The sequence below is a fragment of the Glycine max genome, chromosome 19, assembly GCF_000004515.6.
Source record: "Glycine max cultivar Williams 82 chromosome 19, Glycine_max_v4.0, whole genome shotgun sequence".
NCBI classification, from domain to species: Eukaryota; Viridiplantae; Streptophyta; class Magnoliopsida; order Fabales; family Fabaceae; genus Glycine; species Glycine max.
In genome coordinates this window covers 44,321,801-44,336,014 of record NC_038255.2, presented here as the reverse complement: position 1 = coordinate 44,336,014, position 14,214 = coordinate 44,321,801, and the positions used below count along the sequence as shown (strand labels likewise).

The 14,214-nt window shown below is 32.7% G+C and overlaps 1 protein-coding gene and 1 pseudogene across 12 annotated transcripts; one reads left to right on the top strand and one right to left on the bottom strand.

Annotated features, from left to right (window-relative positions):
• The first annotated feature begins 1,860 nt into the window (after positions 1 to 1,860).
• On the top strand, positions 1,861 to 10,461 carry LOC100803627 (probable E3 ubiquitin-protein ligase RHG1A). 12 transcript variants are annotated; one of them, XM_014771797.3, is made up of 9 exons: positions 1,861 to 2,042; positions 3,355 to 3,412; positions 6,176 to 6,232; positions 7,883 to 8,053; positions 8,182 to 8,931; positions 9,022 to 9,434; positions 9,726 to 9,824; positions 9,922 to 10,059; positions 10,155 to 10,461. In XM_014771797.3, exons 4-9 carry the CDS (start codon positions 7,954 to 7,956, stop codon positions 10,302 to 10,304), a joined length of 1,650 nt encoding a protein of 549 aa, XP_014627283.1. In that variant the 5' UTR covers positions 1,861 to 2,042; positions 3,355 to 3,412; positions 6,176 to 6,232; positions 7,883 to 7,953; the 3' UTR covers positions 10,305 to 10,461. The 12 variants fall into 12 exon arrangements, with proteins under 12 accessions (XP_014627283.1, XP_014627282.1, XP_025982953.1 ...); XM_014771796.3 differs by having other exon boundaries at positions 6,176 to 6,323; XM_026127168.2 differs by having other exon boundaries at positions 3,752 to 6,323.
• A 1,161-nt stretch (positions 10,462 to 11,622) lies between these two features.
• On the bottom strand, positions 11,623 to 13,745 carry LOC100787729 (protein EXORDIUM-like 5; annotated as a pseudogene).
• Between the last annotated feature and the right edge of the window lie 469 nt (positions 13,746 to 14,214).

The window sequence follows — 14,214 nt, the reverse complement described above, 5'->3', positions numbered from 1 at the left end:
CTAGTGGGGACCTGGTGAACTAATGCTGCCTATAAATAAATATTGTCGATCGAAGCATTACCCAAGCCAGACCCATTGCATATGCTCTCATTGTTGGATTGTTCTTTGTGAATTAGGTCCTTTTCCTTGCAGTGCAATAGTGCATCATATATTATTCATTTACCACATGCTACCTTTTTTGTCCCTAGAGTTGATTTTTATCAATGTTAAAGTCAAAATTTGCGTTTCTTCTTTTTTTTTTCCTTTATATTGTTAACATTATGCTCAAAAGAAGGATGGGATTCAAGGGAAAGAAAAGAAGAAGGGGATTTTACTTTATTGAGTTAAATGCTTTAAATTTATTTTTTAATAAGTAATAAAGCATTGTGTCCACATGCCATGGCCGGAATATTGCAACCAAAGAACGTGTCGATCATTGTGAAGGAAGGTAGGCACAGTAATTAAATTAAAACCCACAAGAATAACTTCCACCCGTCAATTGTACGAACAGGGCCATGAACTTTTCTTTTGTTGAAGTCAACCAGACATAATTCGGAAGATACATATATATTCAACATGAGGACCATGTGCTGAATGTATCTTCATCTCAACGTTTTTTTACTGCTCAAAATCATAATTAAACAAAATGTTAGCGTAAATTATTTCCTTTTTTCACTAAAACTTTTCTTAGTTAAGACATTCTGAGTAACTAAAATTACATTCATAGCAAAACAAAAAAGAAATTTATTGATGTAATTACTTTTTCATATAACTAGTGTGCAAGCAAGTTTTCATGTGACACCTTATTAAAACTATTAATATATGATTTTTAAGTAGAATATATTGTATCATCCAAGTATAATTTTTTATATAATTAAAATTTGTTGAATTTTGTTATAATAACTTAAAAAATATACTTAACTTTATTTTAATTGTCATAATATAAATATGTTTATACTAACAAATATCAAAATTAAAACTCTAAAGTTATAATCTATTTCTGGGGTTAAAAAATATTTTTTTTCCCGCTCCGAACATGATATTTCACACATTATAATGAGTATTCAATTAATTCAAGTCAAATTAAATTAGATTATGTGGATGAGAAAAATCTCCTCATAAATTTATATAGCATAATTCTATATATAATATAGTATGGTAGAATTGATAATCATACCTTTTAAACATGTTTAAGCATCAATTATATGCTTATTACTTTATGTTTCAAGCCGAATTCAGTTGTATTATGTATGAACTAAAAGTACACTTCACATGTTTCATGAAGTGCAAACTATATATATATATATATATATATGGACTTATTTTTTCTTTTATCAACATATTTAGTTAATTACACACATTTAATTTCTGTTAGTTTGCATCTTTTTAATCTCATAATTAATTTTGATTCGGTTATAATTCAATTTTGTCAATGATTTATTAATCTTGATTTCTGTATTTTTTTATTTTCATATTCAACATAAGTTAACATATAATATAAGAAAAATTGTCATAAAAAATAACCAAGTTATAAAAAAATTCAGTTAAACTCAAAAGTTTTATTTTATTTTTCTTAAACAAGTTAAACTCAAATTTTTAATTGAACTCGTTTGAATAAATAAGCTAAACTTAAATAGTTTATTATTGTTTTTAATTGCCAAATCTAAACTACAAATATTCTACTTAACTCAGACTCATTTAGTCAGTCAGTGGAGTTAATTATGATCAAAATGGAAGCATTAATTATGATCATTGTAGTTTAATAAAGAGGAACTGAAAATTATGAAAGGAGTTAACAGCATACGAGTTGCATCGGTAACCGGTAAGAACGTGGGAAGGGAATTTCTCCTCCTCTTGTTTTTTTCATTTTCCTTTTCATTTCTTATTGCTGCTACCAGCCGCTTTATTTCATTGTCTCCTTCTCACAACAAACAAACCCATTTCCCTACACCTTTCTTCTTCTTCTTCTTCTTCCTCTGCAACTCTCTCTCTCATCTTGCGTGTTTAAGATCGTCACTCAAACGGCGCCGTCTCCTCTCCGATTCCTCAGCCACGTTTATCAGGTTGGTTCTCCTTTATCAATTCCGTATTCTGACGTTTATTCGTTTCCCTGCTTCTGTGAGAATTTTGCTGACGATCATACGCTTTCTCTTTCTTTGGCTTTCGGTATGCACTCGCTTCATCAGTTTCAGCCTGTTTGTTTCTGATGCATCCTCAAGCCGATTTTGCAGTTTTTCAAGTTTTATTCTCTCGCGTGTTCGTTGTTGTTTGTTTTTGCCACGTGTTTGTTCTTTATGATGCTACTGATCCTCAGATTGTTCGTTTGCTCGAGAGTTTTGGATTTCCCTTGGGAAATTCTATGGTTTATCAGATTTTTTTTTATAAGAGTTTGATTAATTTTTTTTTTCTGGTTTTGTTTGTGTTTCGCGTTCCTTTGTGAGAATGGTAGAAAACATCGTGAGTCCACTTATGTTTCATCTTAACATTGATGTATCAACTTCTTATATTATATATAAAAGTAAAAATAAAGAAAAAAATTGTATATGTGGTGGCATAACAGAACTCTTGTTTTATCCACGCATGCTCTCTTGTTTTAGGAAGTTATGTGATTCTGAACCCCTCCTACAGGAATCTTATCGTTGTAGTAGATTCTTTCATTGTTGATGTTTTTGTGTGCTGTTGCATTTAGTTTTGTTGAGCCTATTTGAAGTGCCCCTAAAACCCTGTTTGGATCAACTTATGTACTTAACTTTTATAAAAGTTCTCTCATCTAACTTCTCCAAAAGTTGAGGTGCATGAATTGATTTTAACTTATGGGAGAAGTTTAATTCATTTTACTTTCTTATTTTCTTCTCTTACAAGTGCTTATGAAGAAGGTAGTCTAAACCGGGCGTAAATCACCATTTTTGCCTGATACGCTTGATGATGGATAGACATCGCAGAAAGCTTTCTTACAAAATATCTCTTTGTAGCAGAAGGGAAAAACAATGAATGTTGATATTTGCTTGTATTACACGACGTACATAATTTTTCTTTGCATGTGTTCATATCCTGATTTTTAGTTAGGATTTCCTCCCCTGCCTTGTGTAAGAAAGGGAAAATCTTATCCCAATGTGTTTGTCTCATGTTTGGTTGTCTGTATATCTGCATCACAGGGGGTGCAGTTCATGCCTTCCAGTATATTGGTTTTATCTTGTACTTTTTTTATTTATATTTTGATATTTGTCTTTGCAACTTAAGCTAACTTGCTGAATACTAATTTCCTGTCAAGAATTATAGTTTTTTATATTGGATGCTTTAGAAGATATTGTTGTTGGTCTGATTTTTATCCGATTTCTTTAGAATCAATTGGGTTTTGATGGTTTTTAATTGCAGGTTTCTTGGTGCTGTTTGAGTGTTTGTGCATTGTACATTATTATCTCTACATGTTCTGGTGAGATGCGCTTCCATTGGAAATTCTCCTTCATTCCCTCTCTTTCCTACTTTGTTTAAATAATAATTTACACTTCATAGATCTTTTAAAAAAACGTTTATTTATATACGTACTTATACCTGTGGGTTTAAAATTTAAATTTGTTATTATCGGCAAAAATTGGGTTCGCTTTCGCATTTGCATTATGCAGGTTATGGAAGTTGGTGATTTCTTCTTCATTTGGTCTATTCCATTACATTGTCTGAATTGCAGATGATGTTGTAGGTGCTTTCCAATCTTGGATTAATGGAGAGAAAATAGAACTGATGAGTGTCAACTTTGCATGTTCTGTTTTCTCAGGACTTATTAGCATGATATGCCACAATTATGGAGTGTTTTGTTAGCCAACTTTCATATAGGAAGAAGGTATATTGTGCCGAAGAATCTCTGTTAATTGGAAGAGTTGTATAGGCCTTGTTCAGTTGCATTGTGTCCTTTAGATCATGGTCATCCTTCTTTTGGAATTGGATGGTTGTTTGGCGTGAGATGGCTTAGCAATTGTTCTGAGGATACTTTGGCAATAGACTGGTCACATCCAATGTTTAGTGATGCAAGATGTCATTGTGAGCTGTTACAGGAAATTTAGGGAGGGTCATGGAACTTCTCATATACCATTGTTATAGTTCTAATTGGTGCTCTGAGGTGCTAAAATATGGATGTTGGTAAACCTCAGTACTATCTTCCTGTAACTTCTAAATTTTCTTGTTGAATGCTTGTTCTCTTAAATATGGAATCTGCCATGGAAGTGGTGCTGTTTAGTAGGGGCTGGTATAATGAGTGTAGGAGTACAATTTCCATAGAGCATTCACAACACATTAACATGCACTATGCAAACTGCCATTTTGAACCATTAGGGCATATGATAGATGGAGGAGGCTGCTGTAGTGATATGCATCCTCTCTTAAATGACATAGGCTGCTCTCTATGTCAGTTCATCTTCTGGTTCAGCAAACAGTTGGTTTCTCCAATAATGCAACAATTCATGGCTGGGATTGGTGTAACGCTGATGATTCTTTCTTTTGACGTGAGCCTATGAGTTCGTTGACATGGAAGCTGTTTGATAGGCATGAGTTGGTTATATCATCTTCCTTCATGGTTCTAAATGAGGAATGAAATGAAACTTATGTCAAGGTGTTGATAGCCTAACCAAATTGCAGGCATTCTTCCTTTTACTTTACCTATTTATGGGGGATGGAAAATATTTTACTTCCATGTTCGAGCCTGTACATCCTATTTTTTAATTGTCATGCCTTACTGGGGGCAATGGATGGTCTTAACAAGACAAACAATTATGTTTGATTGTGAACAAAATTGATTAGAATTGGATATGGCAACATGTTTCAATTGTTTGTATTCTGGTAAATGGAAAATTTTCTATTTGGAGATAGCCATAAAGCTTTTATACTTATTTGAAATTTTCCATTATTTTTAATGTAAAGCCAATATACCCCATGATTATAGCTTTGAAGAACAACATAAATAAGAATGTGTTTGGTAGAAATAAAATATCATGTAAAATATCATTTAACAGTGAAATCTTTATACTTTGAAAGCTTAATGACTGATTGTCTTTTTTGATGTCTTGGATATCATTTAGTATTTGGATTTTAGCAAAATCTGAAACCAAAGTTTAATATTAAGTGAGGCCTGTCTAAATATATTGTTTTCTGATGTTTAATTTCTTCAATAATTAATAGTTTAATTTACTTCTCCATTGAGTTTGGATTTATCTCACTTTGTGTTAACAAAATTTTATAATAAAAAATTTTCAAGACAGAGCTTTTCACTGAAAAACTATTTTTTTCATAAAAAATAAGCATAACGAATCATGTCAGAACAATGGCATATAATTATAATTATAAATATGCGTGGTGATACTCAGCTGCCCAAGCTCTTTTTAAAACAACTTTATTTGATTTATCATGATTTATTTAAGGTAACAAAATTTCTGAAGCCTTCTCTGCTTTCCACGTGGAAGCCGGAAGCTAGGTTTTTATTCTTTTAAATTCCTGCTTATAAAATAATTTTATATTTTCTATTTAATATAATATAAATTAATGCTAGAGTACAGTTGTGCCAATATAATATTCTCTTCTATGATATTTCTTGTTGTAAAAATACTGTCTAGCAGTAAACAGTTTTTTTCAGACTGTCTTATATGCTCTCATGAATGCTTTCCTCTACTTTTTCTGCTAAGGTATTAGACATACACCTTTCTCTATGTCTCTCTCTCCACCATCTCTAATAGAAACAATATCTAATTTTGTTCTTCAAGCAAATTTCATTATAAATTGCTTTGTATTTTTCCCTATCAAAAAGCTGTGGAGTGGAATATCCTGTATTTTTTAGTGGTTCCTAGGATTTACTTAATTTTTTTTGTTTCTTTGGTCTTGTCTTGATTATTGATTAGAGGGCAGATAGGAGTATTCCCCCCCCCCCCCCCCACCATGTGCTCAATGTGCATAGTTGATTATTATTTTCAAGTGCAGGAAAAGATTAGAAAATGCTAACACCTTCTAATACTTGCTAAACCTTACCAGGTAATATCTGATACGTTAGTCATCCTATTCTCCAATCCTTCCTGTTTTTATTAAGTTAATCGTAACTCTTGCTGCCATTCATGAGAAGCTAGAGTGTGGATTCATCATCTAATTTATATCTCAGCAATGCCATTCTTTTTCTTGTGTTTATTTTTTTTCCATCCTCTTTGTTTTCTTGCCTCAGACTAGAAGGTGCTCTTTCTGTATCAGTGGATAGAGGCATATGGGTAAATGGCATCAAGTGAGTGGACTTATTTGGGGAAGTTGGTAATTTATTACTGTTAAGGAGACCATGAGTGCCAAGTATTTAGTGTTTACAGGATATTTTTTAGGTTGATTTCCTTCCCTCCTGAAATAATTGTTCATGGTGTTTCTCCTCTTTGGTCAAATTTGAATGGTCGTTATCTATGATTCAGTTTTCATGCATGCCTTTTGATGGCATTTCAACTCACCAAGCTTATAACCTTCATCTTTCATGCATTTTTGGGCAGTGTCAATGGATTGGTATTGTAGATATCAAATAAGCATATGTAAACTAGTTATTTGTTTCCTCAAGAAAATTAAATTGTCCAGATGGGGATCATTTTGTGGGCCTAGAAAGTATTGAATGGAAAATGGTGAAACCTGATGAATAATATATGAGAAATTGATGGATTTTTTTTTAATGATGTGGAAGTGGCAATGGTGGTTGTATTAATGTATATTCTGGAAGTAAAAAAAGAAAGTCTGGCTAGATGTAATAGTGTAGTACACTTTTTCTTTTTGGAAGGTCGAGGGGAAGACGTATTCTGATCACACACATCTTACATCAACTCTAGGTTTTGGTCTCCTGCTGTGCCTGTCAATAGCTACTCTTCCCAGTCAAGTCGTCCTTGACATGCTACTTGCAGTTTATGATAATGAGAACTACTATTAACTTTAACTTAAAAAAAGAAAAGAACCTGACAGAGTTGTGACTTCTGAGTTCTGACCCTACTCTCTTTCACATATTTGTATGCATATGTATCTCTAATGTCTTCTCTCCCTTCCCCGTGCAAATATCTCCAAATGATTAAAAGCATGTTTGGTTTCATGTAGAAACCACCCTAAACCTTGCTTGTGTATGAAAAGAAACCTCAAACACGGTGGAATCCTGTTTGGCACAGTTTAAGGCAAAATTAAGTTTGTTCTCAAATGTAGTTTTGACTCCTTAAATGCTGAAGCAACATTTTTGTTACTTTTGCATTAGGGGAAAAATGTTCATTTATGATTTTGACAAAAATACCTTTACAATTTAGTATTATATCACCCCAATAATATTTTATTATAATATTTATATCTTTTTTTGTAATTACAAATTCCAAAGTGAATTTGATTTATATCATCCTAACAACATTCATTTTGTAAAAAAAAAAAAAACATTTTGAGACAAAAGTATCTAATATAAATCATGTTACTCCAAACACAATTCTGACCAAAATAAAATTCACAAACTTTATCCAAGTGTATACTGATAAATTAGGTTCATTTTCAACTGTGCTTGATTCAACGTATCTGCTATTTGTTATGGTTTTATAATATATGGGTTGTCATTGAAAGTGTCTGAGTTGAATTTGGCATCTAGTCAAGTCTTGAGATTTTCCTTTACATAATTATTTTGAATAGGTTTGTATAAGTGATATGTATGGTACATATTAATATGACAATGCAAGGCTGACAGGCTCAATTGAGCATTTTTAACCAGTATTTAATAACAATTATATTTTGTTTTAATGTTATTGCATACACTGCAGTCATGATAAAGCTTTAGTCTTGCTAGTTGTGGATTGGAAGCAGCTTTGCTTGATTGTTAATTTTTATTTTTAATTTTGATATTAAGTTTCTTCAGTTTCAGATGTTATTTTCCTTGCAGGTTGTGAATTATTTGCAAATCTGATTCAACTACAGTGTCTATTTTGACTCCCAAGATTGCAAGTGGCAGTTATGGGTCATAGGCACTTACATAACACATCTTCATTGTTCGATGGTGAGCCTGACCAGAACTGGAATCATTTGCATACTGATCAACAATATGTGCACCTTGGTAATGTTAAATATATATGCCTCACTTCTTGTATTTTGGTTCATTAGTCCTTTTATTTTTTAAGTATAACCGACTTAGTTGATTGCAAAAGCACCATATTACTTATATTAGACGGCCCTCTATTGCAGGTAGGACTAACACTTCAGAGAATAGTTCATTTATTTATCCTGCTGAAAATATGTCCATAGATAGCATATCTTTCCCCTCTCATTGGAATTCTTCCTCAAGGTCAAATGGATATGCATCCTCTAGTCACAACATTGTTGTACCTCCTCACCAGTCAGATGCATCAGGCACTTCTAATGATCATTTTGTGCATTCGTCTAGTGCTGGACCATTCTTTACAGTGTCGGAAAATTATTTACACCAACCTTCTTCCTCCAATTATGACAGACAAACATTTCATGTTGATGCTGGTTTTATTGATCTTACAATGGGAAGTGGACAAGGGCATCACAAGCGTAAGAGCCCTGGAATTCCTTCAGTCTACGAGGGAGGCAGTACTAGTAGATACTTTAATGCTGGGAGTTCAACTGATCTTCCTATATCTTCAGAATTGTGGCAGGAGAAGCCAAATATTGATTCTCAATATATGCCCTGGGATCATTTTACTATGACACCCACATTCAGAGGTACTGGCCTTTCAATTAAGGGTGAGGGTTCTTTGCGGAATGTGAGGAGCCGTTCTACACTTGATTTGGATTCCAATCTGTCTAGGACCCATTTATCAAGTAATCATTCACACAATTCCTACCCTACTGTCCCACCAGTTGACCATTCTAGCATGGCGGATCTTTCTGGTCAGACTTCTGGTACATTAACAAGGGATTGGAGCCAAATGAACATGTCTCCAGCTAATGGAAGGGTGTTATTATCAGGTTAGTTTGCTGCTCATAAATGTTAGTATCAATACATACACATTCCATTCTCTTTGCCTTTATATCTAAAAAATCTGACTTAAAATGCAGATACAAGTTCTTTTGGTCTTGAAACAAGTCACTTCCTTGTTGGAAGTGGTGCTACTGCTAGCAATGCTTCTGTAGATGTTGGGGGCTTCCATCATGAATTTGGTGCAAGCAGAAATCCTACTGCTCCTCAAAGTTTTCATAATACTCATACTCAGACCGCTAGGGGAATTCGAAGCAACTATTCTCAGAGATCCACACCAACTTTTAGGGCTTCTTCAAGCTTGCGCTTGGGACATGTGACATCTGATGATGGATTGCCTATGGTAGCTGAAAGTTACTCTTCTAGACATCCAAGGCCATTGAGCACCATTGGCTGGAGGAATGGTGATAGAAATGGGAGGTCAAGAATTTCTAGTGAAAGATATCGATCATTGACTGAGGAGAGTGGTCTCCATGATCGATTTTCCTCTGAGGTATCTTTTGCCAGTATCTCAAGGAACTCTATTTTTGTGTCAGTCTTAATGGAAGGATATATCTGTGTAACATCTGGAATTTGGAACACCTTTTTTCCTTTTTTTGATTGTAAACCATAGTTAACCTTAAATAGGGATGCTTTGTTTATTTGCAAAATCTAAGCAAATTACTTCCAATATTCTTTTGAACCAGTTGCATTGTTCATTGAGAACAGCAAAATTGTTCTTTCTGGTATTACTACCACTGGCTGACTCATTTAATTTTTTCTTGCATTTTTTGTTGGCTTTCAGGGTTTCATGGTTGTTGAGCGTGCATCAGTGTATGGTTCCAGGAATATGCTTGATCAGCACCGAGACATGAGGATGGATGTAGATAACATGAGTTATGAGGTGATTATTAATTTACCACTGTTTCTAGTGTTGCAATTAATATTATCATTATTATGTACTAAGATTTTTTAATTATTTTGATGACTGGTTTGACCAGGAACTACTTGCACTTGGTGAGAGGATTGGCTATGTGAACACAGGAGTCTCTGAGGATTTGCTTTCCAAATGTTTGACGGAAACAATATATTGTTCATCTGAGCAAAGTGAAGACGAAGGAAACTGCGTAATATGTCTGGTATGTTTTTATTCTTCCATTCGTAATAAATATTTTAGATAGATGTCTTTGGATAGCATTAATCGGGTGCTTACGAGTTTTTATTGAGATTACAGGAAGAGTACAAGAATATGGACGATGTTGGAACACTTCAAACTTGTGGACATGACTACCATGTGAGCTGCATTAAAAAGTGGCTATCTATGAAGAAATTATGTCCTATCTGCAAAGTATCTGCTTTGCCTGAGGATACGAAGGATAAATAACTTCTGTAATATAAATTAATCCCATTTTGTGTATATATTTGGACATCCCTAAAAAATGAGGAAACGAACCTGTTTTTGGAAATGTTATAACAGGAATGCTACTCTATATCAATGTATTTGTTTTCGGCTTCGATCTCAATTACTCGAAGCCTTGAAATTATGTGGTTTTTTTATAATGGATTTGATTTACTCTAGCTTGATACGAGAAAACGTTTAGTTATTTTTTTTATAAACAATTATAAAAATGTTAAACTTTTTTTTGGTCCTTTCCCTTTAAAAATGTTATTTTTTGAATTTTCTATAGAAATCTTTAAAAGTAGACAAGATAAAAACAATGTGATAGTTTTATAATTATTTGTGAAAATGATTTTTTTTTCTTCTTATTAAGCAATTAAATAACAGAGAAGCAATGTGAGAAAAGATATAAATAGATTTAAATATATTAGTGGGAACTTGTATTATTCTTGATATTTTAAGAGTATTTTTCTTCCACTCCATTTACATCCATCTTTTTTCTTCTTTGAATCATGTCTTGTGATAACATTAAAATACAGTTCATTTACATGGATGTAAAATGGGGTGTAAATCTAAATCCTAAATAAAGTGTGTGAAAAACTCATCTCGTACCATTAGTTGAATTTTTGTTCCAGAGAAGTTGTTCTACATTTTTCATGCGAGTTCTGTATCGTACATTGGGTTGACTTAGTCAAATATGAAAGACTCAGGAGGTGATGTTCAACTTTAAATGTTGATGCTAAAGGTTATGTTTAACAAAATTTGTTCAAAAGTTAATTAAAAATTAGAATTAAAAAATTAATTTATTAAATTATAAGTATTTGATATTAAAGTAATTAAAAAGTGTAAATGACAATAAAAATAAAATTATAATTTATTTAAAAATAATAACTAGAAAAATGAATAAATATATTGAGAATAAAAAAAAATATAAAAAATTAAAAATTAATATTTTAAAAAATTCTATATAAAATTTTTTAGTCATTTTTCAATAGCTTCCAATATTTTTTGAAGTACTACTAGAAGTAATAATTTTTAAAACCTTATCTTTTAACTTCTAACTTTATATATATATATATATATATATATATATATATATATATATATATATATATATATTTAATTTTCTAATTATCTTTTTTAAATAAATCATGAATTTTTTTTTTATCATTTTATAATTTTTAGCTATTTTAATAACTTATTTTTACTTAATACTTATAATTTAATAAGTTAGTTTTTAATTTTCAACTTTTCAACTATTAACTAGCTTTTTCATTAATTTTGTCTAACATAGACTATAATCTATAAAACTAGTTATCTTAATTAATATCTATAAATAATACAGTTTGTGAATTCGTATATTTTGATTTTTTTTAATACAAACTTTTTTTTTTCTCTGGCACGAAAAATGACCGAATTCCACCGTAAATCCGTAAAAAACGTACACCACCGTATATTAGTAAAAATGCATAGTGCTGCTGGCAGTTCCTTCACTGCACCAGAAACTTCCGTCCATTCCTACCGTTAAGATCCAATATAACCGCCACCACCACCCGTTCCGTACAACCCCTAGCATAAATCTCCGACTCGGTGGGCGTACCACGCATTCACGAGCAGGTTTGCGAGAGCTCCGCCATCTGGTTCCCGATCACACTTACCATGTCGTCCACTCCGACGTCACCGTTCGACGGCGTGAGGTGGTCGGGCCGCCGCCGCTCATGTGGCCGGGGACGGCGAAGGGATAAGCGCAAACCTCGGGTCACTGTTTTCCGGAGTTTCCCATCCACGAGTAAGGGAGCGTGTAGCCCGCCTTCGAGGGGAAGGTGAAGTAGTGGAAGCCGGAGACGGCGCGGCAAAGTCTTCCATGGTGACGTCCTCGGCGGTGAGGATTAGGTAGATCTCGTTGCGGTGGTCGACGGGGAAGGGCTTAGCCTGGACGGCGGTGGCCATGACCTCCTGCATGGAGAGGCGCGTGAAGTGGGTGCCGTGGGAGTAGCGGAGGTAGGAGTACTCGCCGACGATGGAGACGGAGCGGGAGATGTGGCTGATGGGGAGGGATTAGATGGTCTTTTAATAAAACATTAAACTAAAATCAAAATATAAAATAAAAATATAAAATTTATCATAAATTGCTCAGGTTTGAATTAAAAAAAAGTCAAATTTGATTATCTAATGATTTTGTAATTCACATTACTTTTTATGATAGGACTATATGTAATATAGATATGTGTGACTTATTTTAAAATTAGTAATTAAGATGAGTTAAATAATACATGCGGAGAGATTAAAATAAGTAATTTTAATTTAAGTATAAAGACTATACTGACATAAGCGGTTTGATATTTAAATTCCTTAATTAAGATATGAGGTGTCATATAAAAAATTCAAATAAACTAATGATGCGAATTTTAGAAATATAATTAATATTTTTTATTTTCTTTATTATTTATAAACTTCTTTTTATACCCTTTATTTATTTAGACAGTCTCTTCTTGAAAGTGGAGTAATAACTTGTTACTGTGGTTCCTGAAAATCATTGCATAGGTTAAGAGTGAATCTGTCAGGTCTACTTAACTACATGGATGGCTTGTGGTCAAGTTGTGGAGAGGAACGGATTATAATCTGAAGTTCTTAACTAAGAACCACAGAGAAAGAATTGACCCAGCGTTGCTGCGTCCTAGTCATATGGACATGTCCATCCTCAAAGACAAGGCTTTCCGATTATTTGGACATCGAAGGAGATCATCCACTCTTTGAACAAATTGATGGGCTATTGGAGAAATTAGAAGTCACCCCTGTTGTAGTAGCAGAGCAACTAATGAGAATTGAGGATCCTGAACTTGCTTTGGAAGCACTTTTAGATTTATGAATGAGAGTGCAGACTAGGCATGTTTTGGAGTCTTCTCATCTCTACTGCCTCCGGTATAAGATGCAGAATAAGAATGAATGCCCTCTGCTATTTATTTACCCATCTTGAATAGGATGTTACAGGTGTGACTCTGCTCTTATATTCTAGGACATTCCTTTTTTTTTTTTTTTGGTTCTCTAATAGAAAGAACGTTGTGTCCTGATACTTGATAATCCATTGTTTTGTTGTCTGATAGAGCAAAGTGCTCTCATACTTCGTATTTTATTGTTTGATAGAGCAACGTGCTCTTATACTTGATATTCTCTGACATTGTATAAAACGTTTTGTTGTTCAAAAAATAGTGTTAGGTTACCTTTTGGAGTTATTCTTGATTAATGATTGATGGATAAGTTTATAAAGTATTGTTATACCATACTTGATCGTTTGATCTCTAAATACAAGGCTTTGAATGTGATAGAAAAGTTCCAGATGTTGTAAGGAGAATATCCAAGGAATTTTCTGATCCTGTGTTTCTCGTTCTCAATCATCTGCTGAATCCATCTTGTTGTCTCATTCATGTGCAAAAGAGAGTAAGTCCAAGTGATCAAAGATTATTAATGTTAGTTTTCTGTATTAAATATAATTTTGATTTCTTTATTTTATTCTATTTATAATTTTGGTCTATTTATTTTAAAATAAAGATATTTGTTCATTTTTTTAAAAATATTCATTATTTCAATTCAATCCTCAATTTTGTCTAAATTTTATTTTGATCAAATTGAACTCTAGATCTAACATATTTATTGAAGGTACCATCAAAAAATAATTTAATTAACTAAAATAAAAGAAATAAATTTAAATAAAATTGAGGATTGAACCAAAATGTTGTATTTTTTAAAATATGAAACAAATATCTCTATTTTAAAATAGAATGATTCAAAATCAAGGATTTGATAAAATAAAAATATCAAAATTGTATTTAAACCTTTTTTATACCTAGTGTTCAATGCTTGTTTTCTCTCTTTTTTTTTTTTTGTTTAGATAATT

Bases quoted from the DNA above. Each gene is read 5' to 3' on its own strand.
- LOC100803627 (XM_014771799.3), top strand. From the start codon at position 7,954: ATGGGTCATAGGCACTTACATAACACATCTTCATTGTTCGATGGTGAG. The intron at 9,435-9,725 runs GTATCTTTTGCC...GTTGGCTTTCAG, and splicing joins ATGATCGATTTTCCTCTGAG to GGTTTCATGGTTGTTGAGCG. The intron at 10,060-10,154 runs GTATGTTTTTAT...TTGAGATTACAG, and splicing joins GAAACTGCGTAATATGTCTG to GAAGAGTACAAGAATATGGA.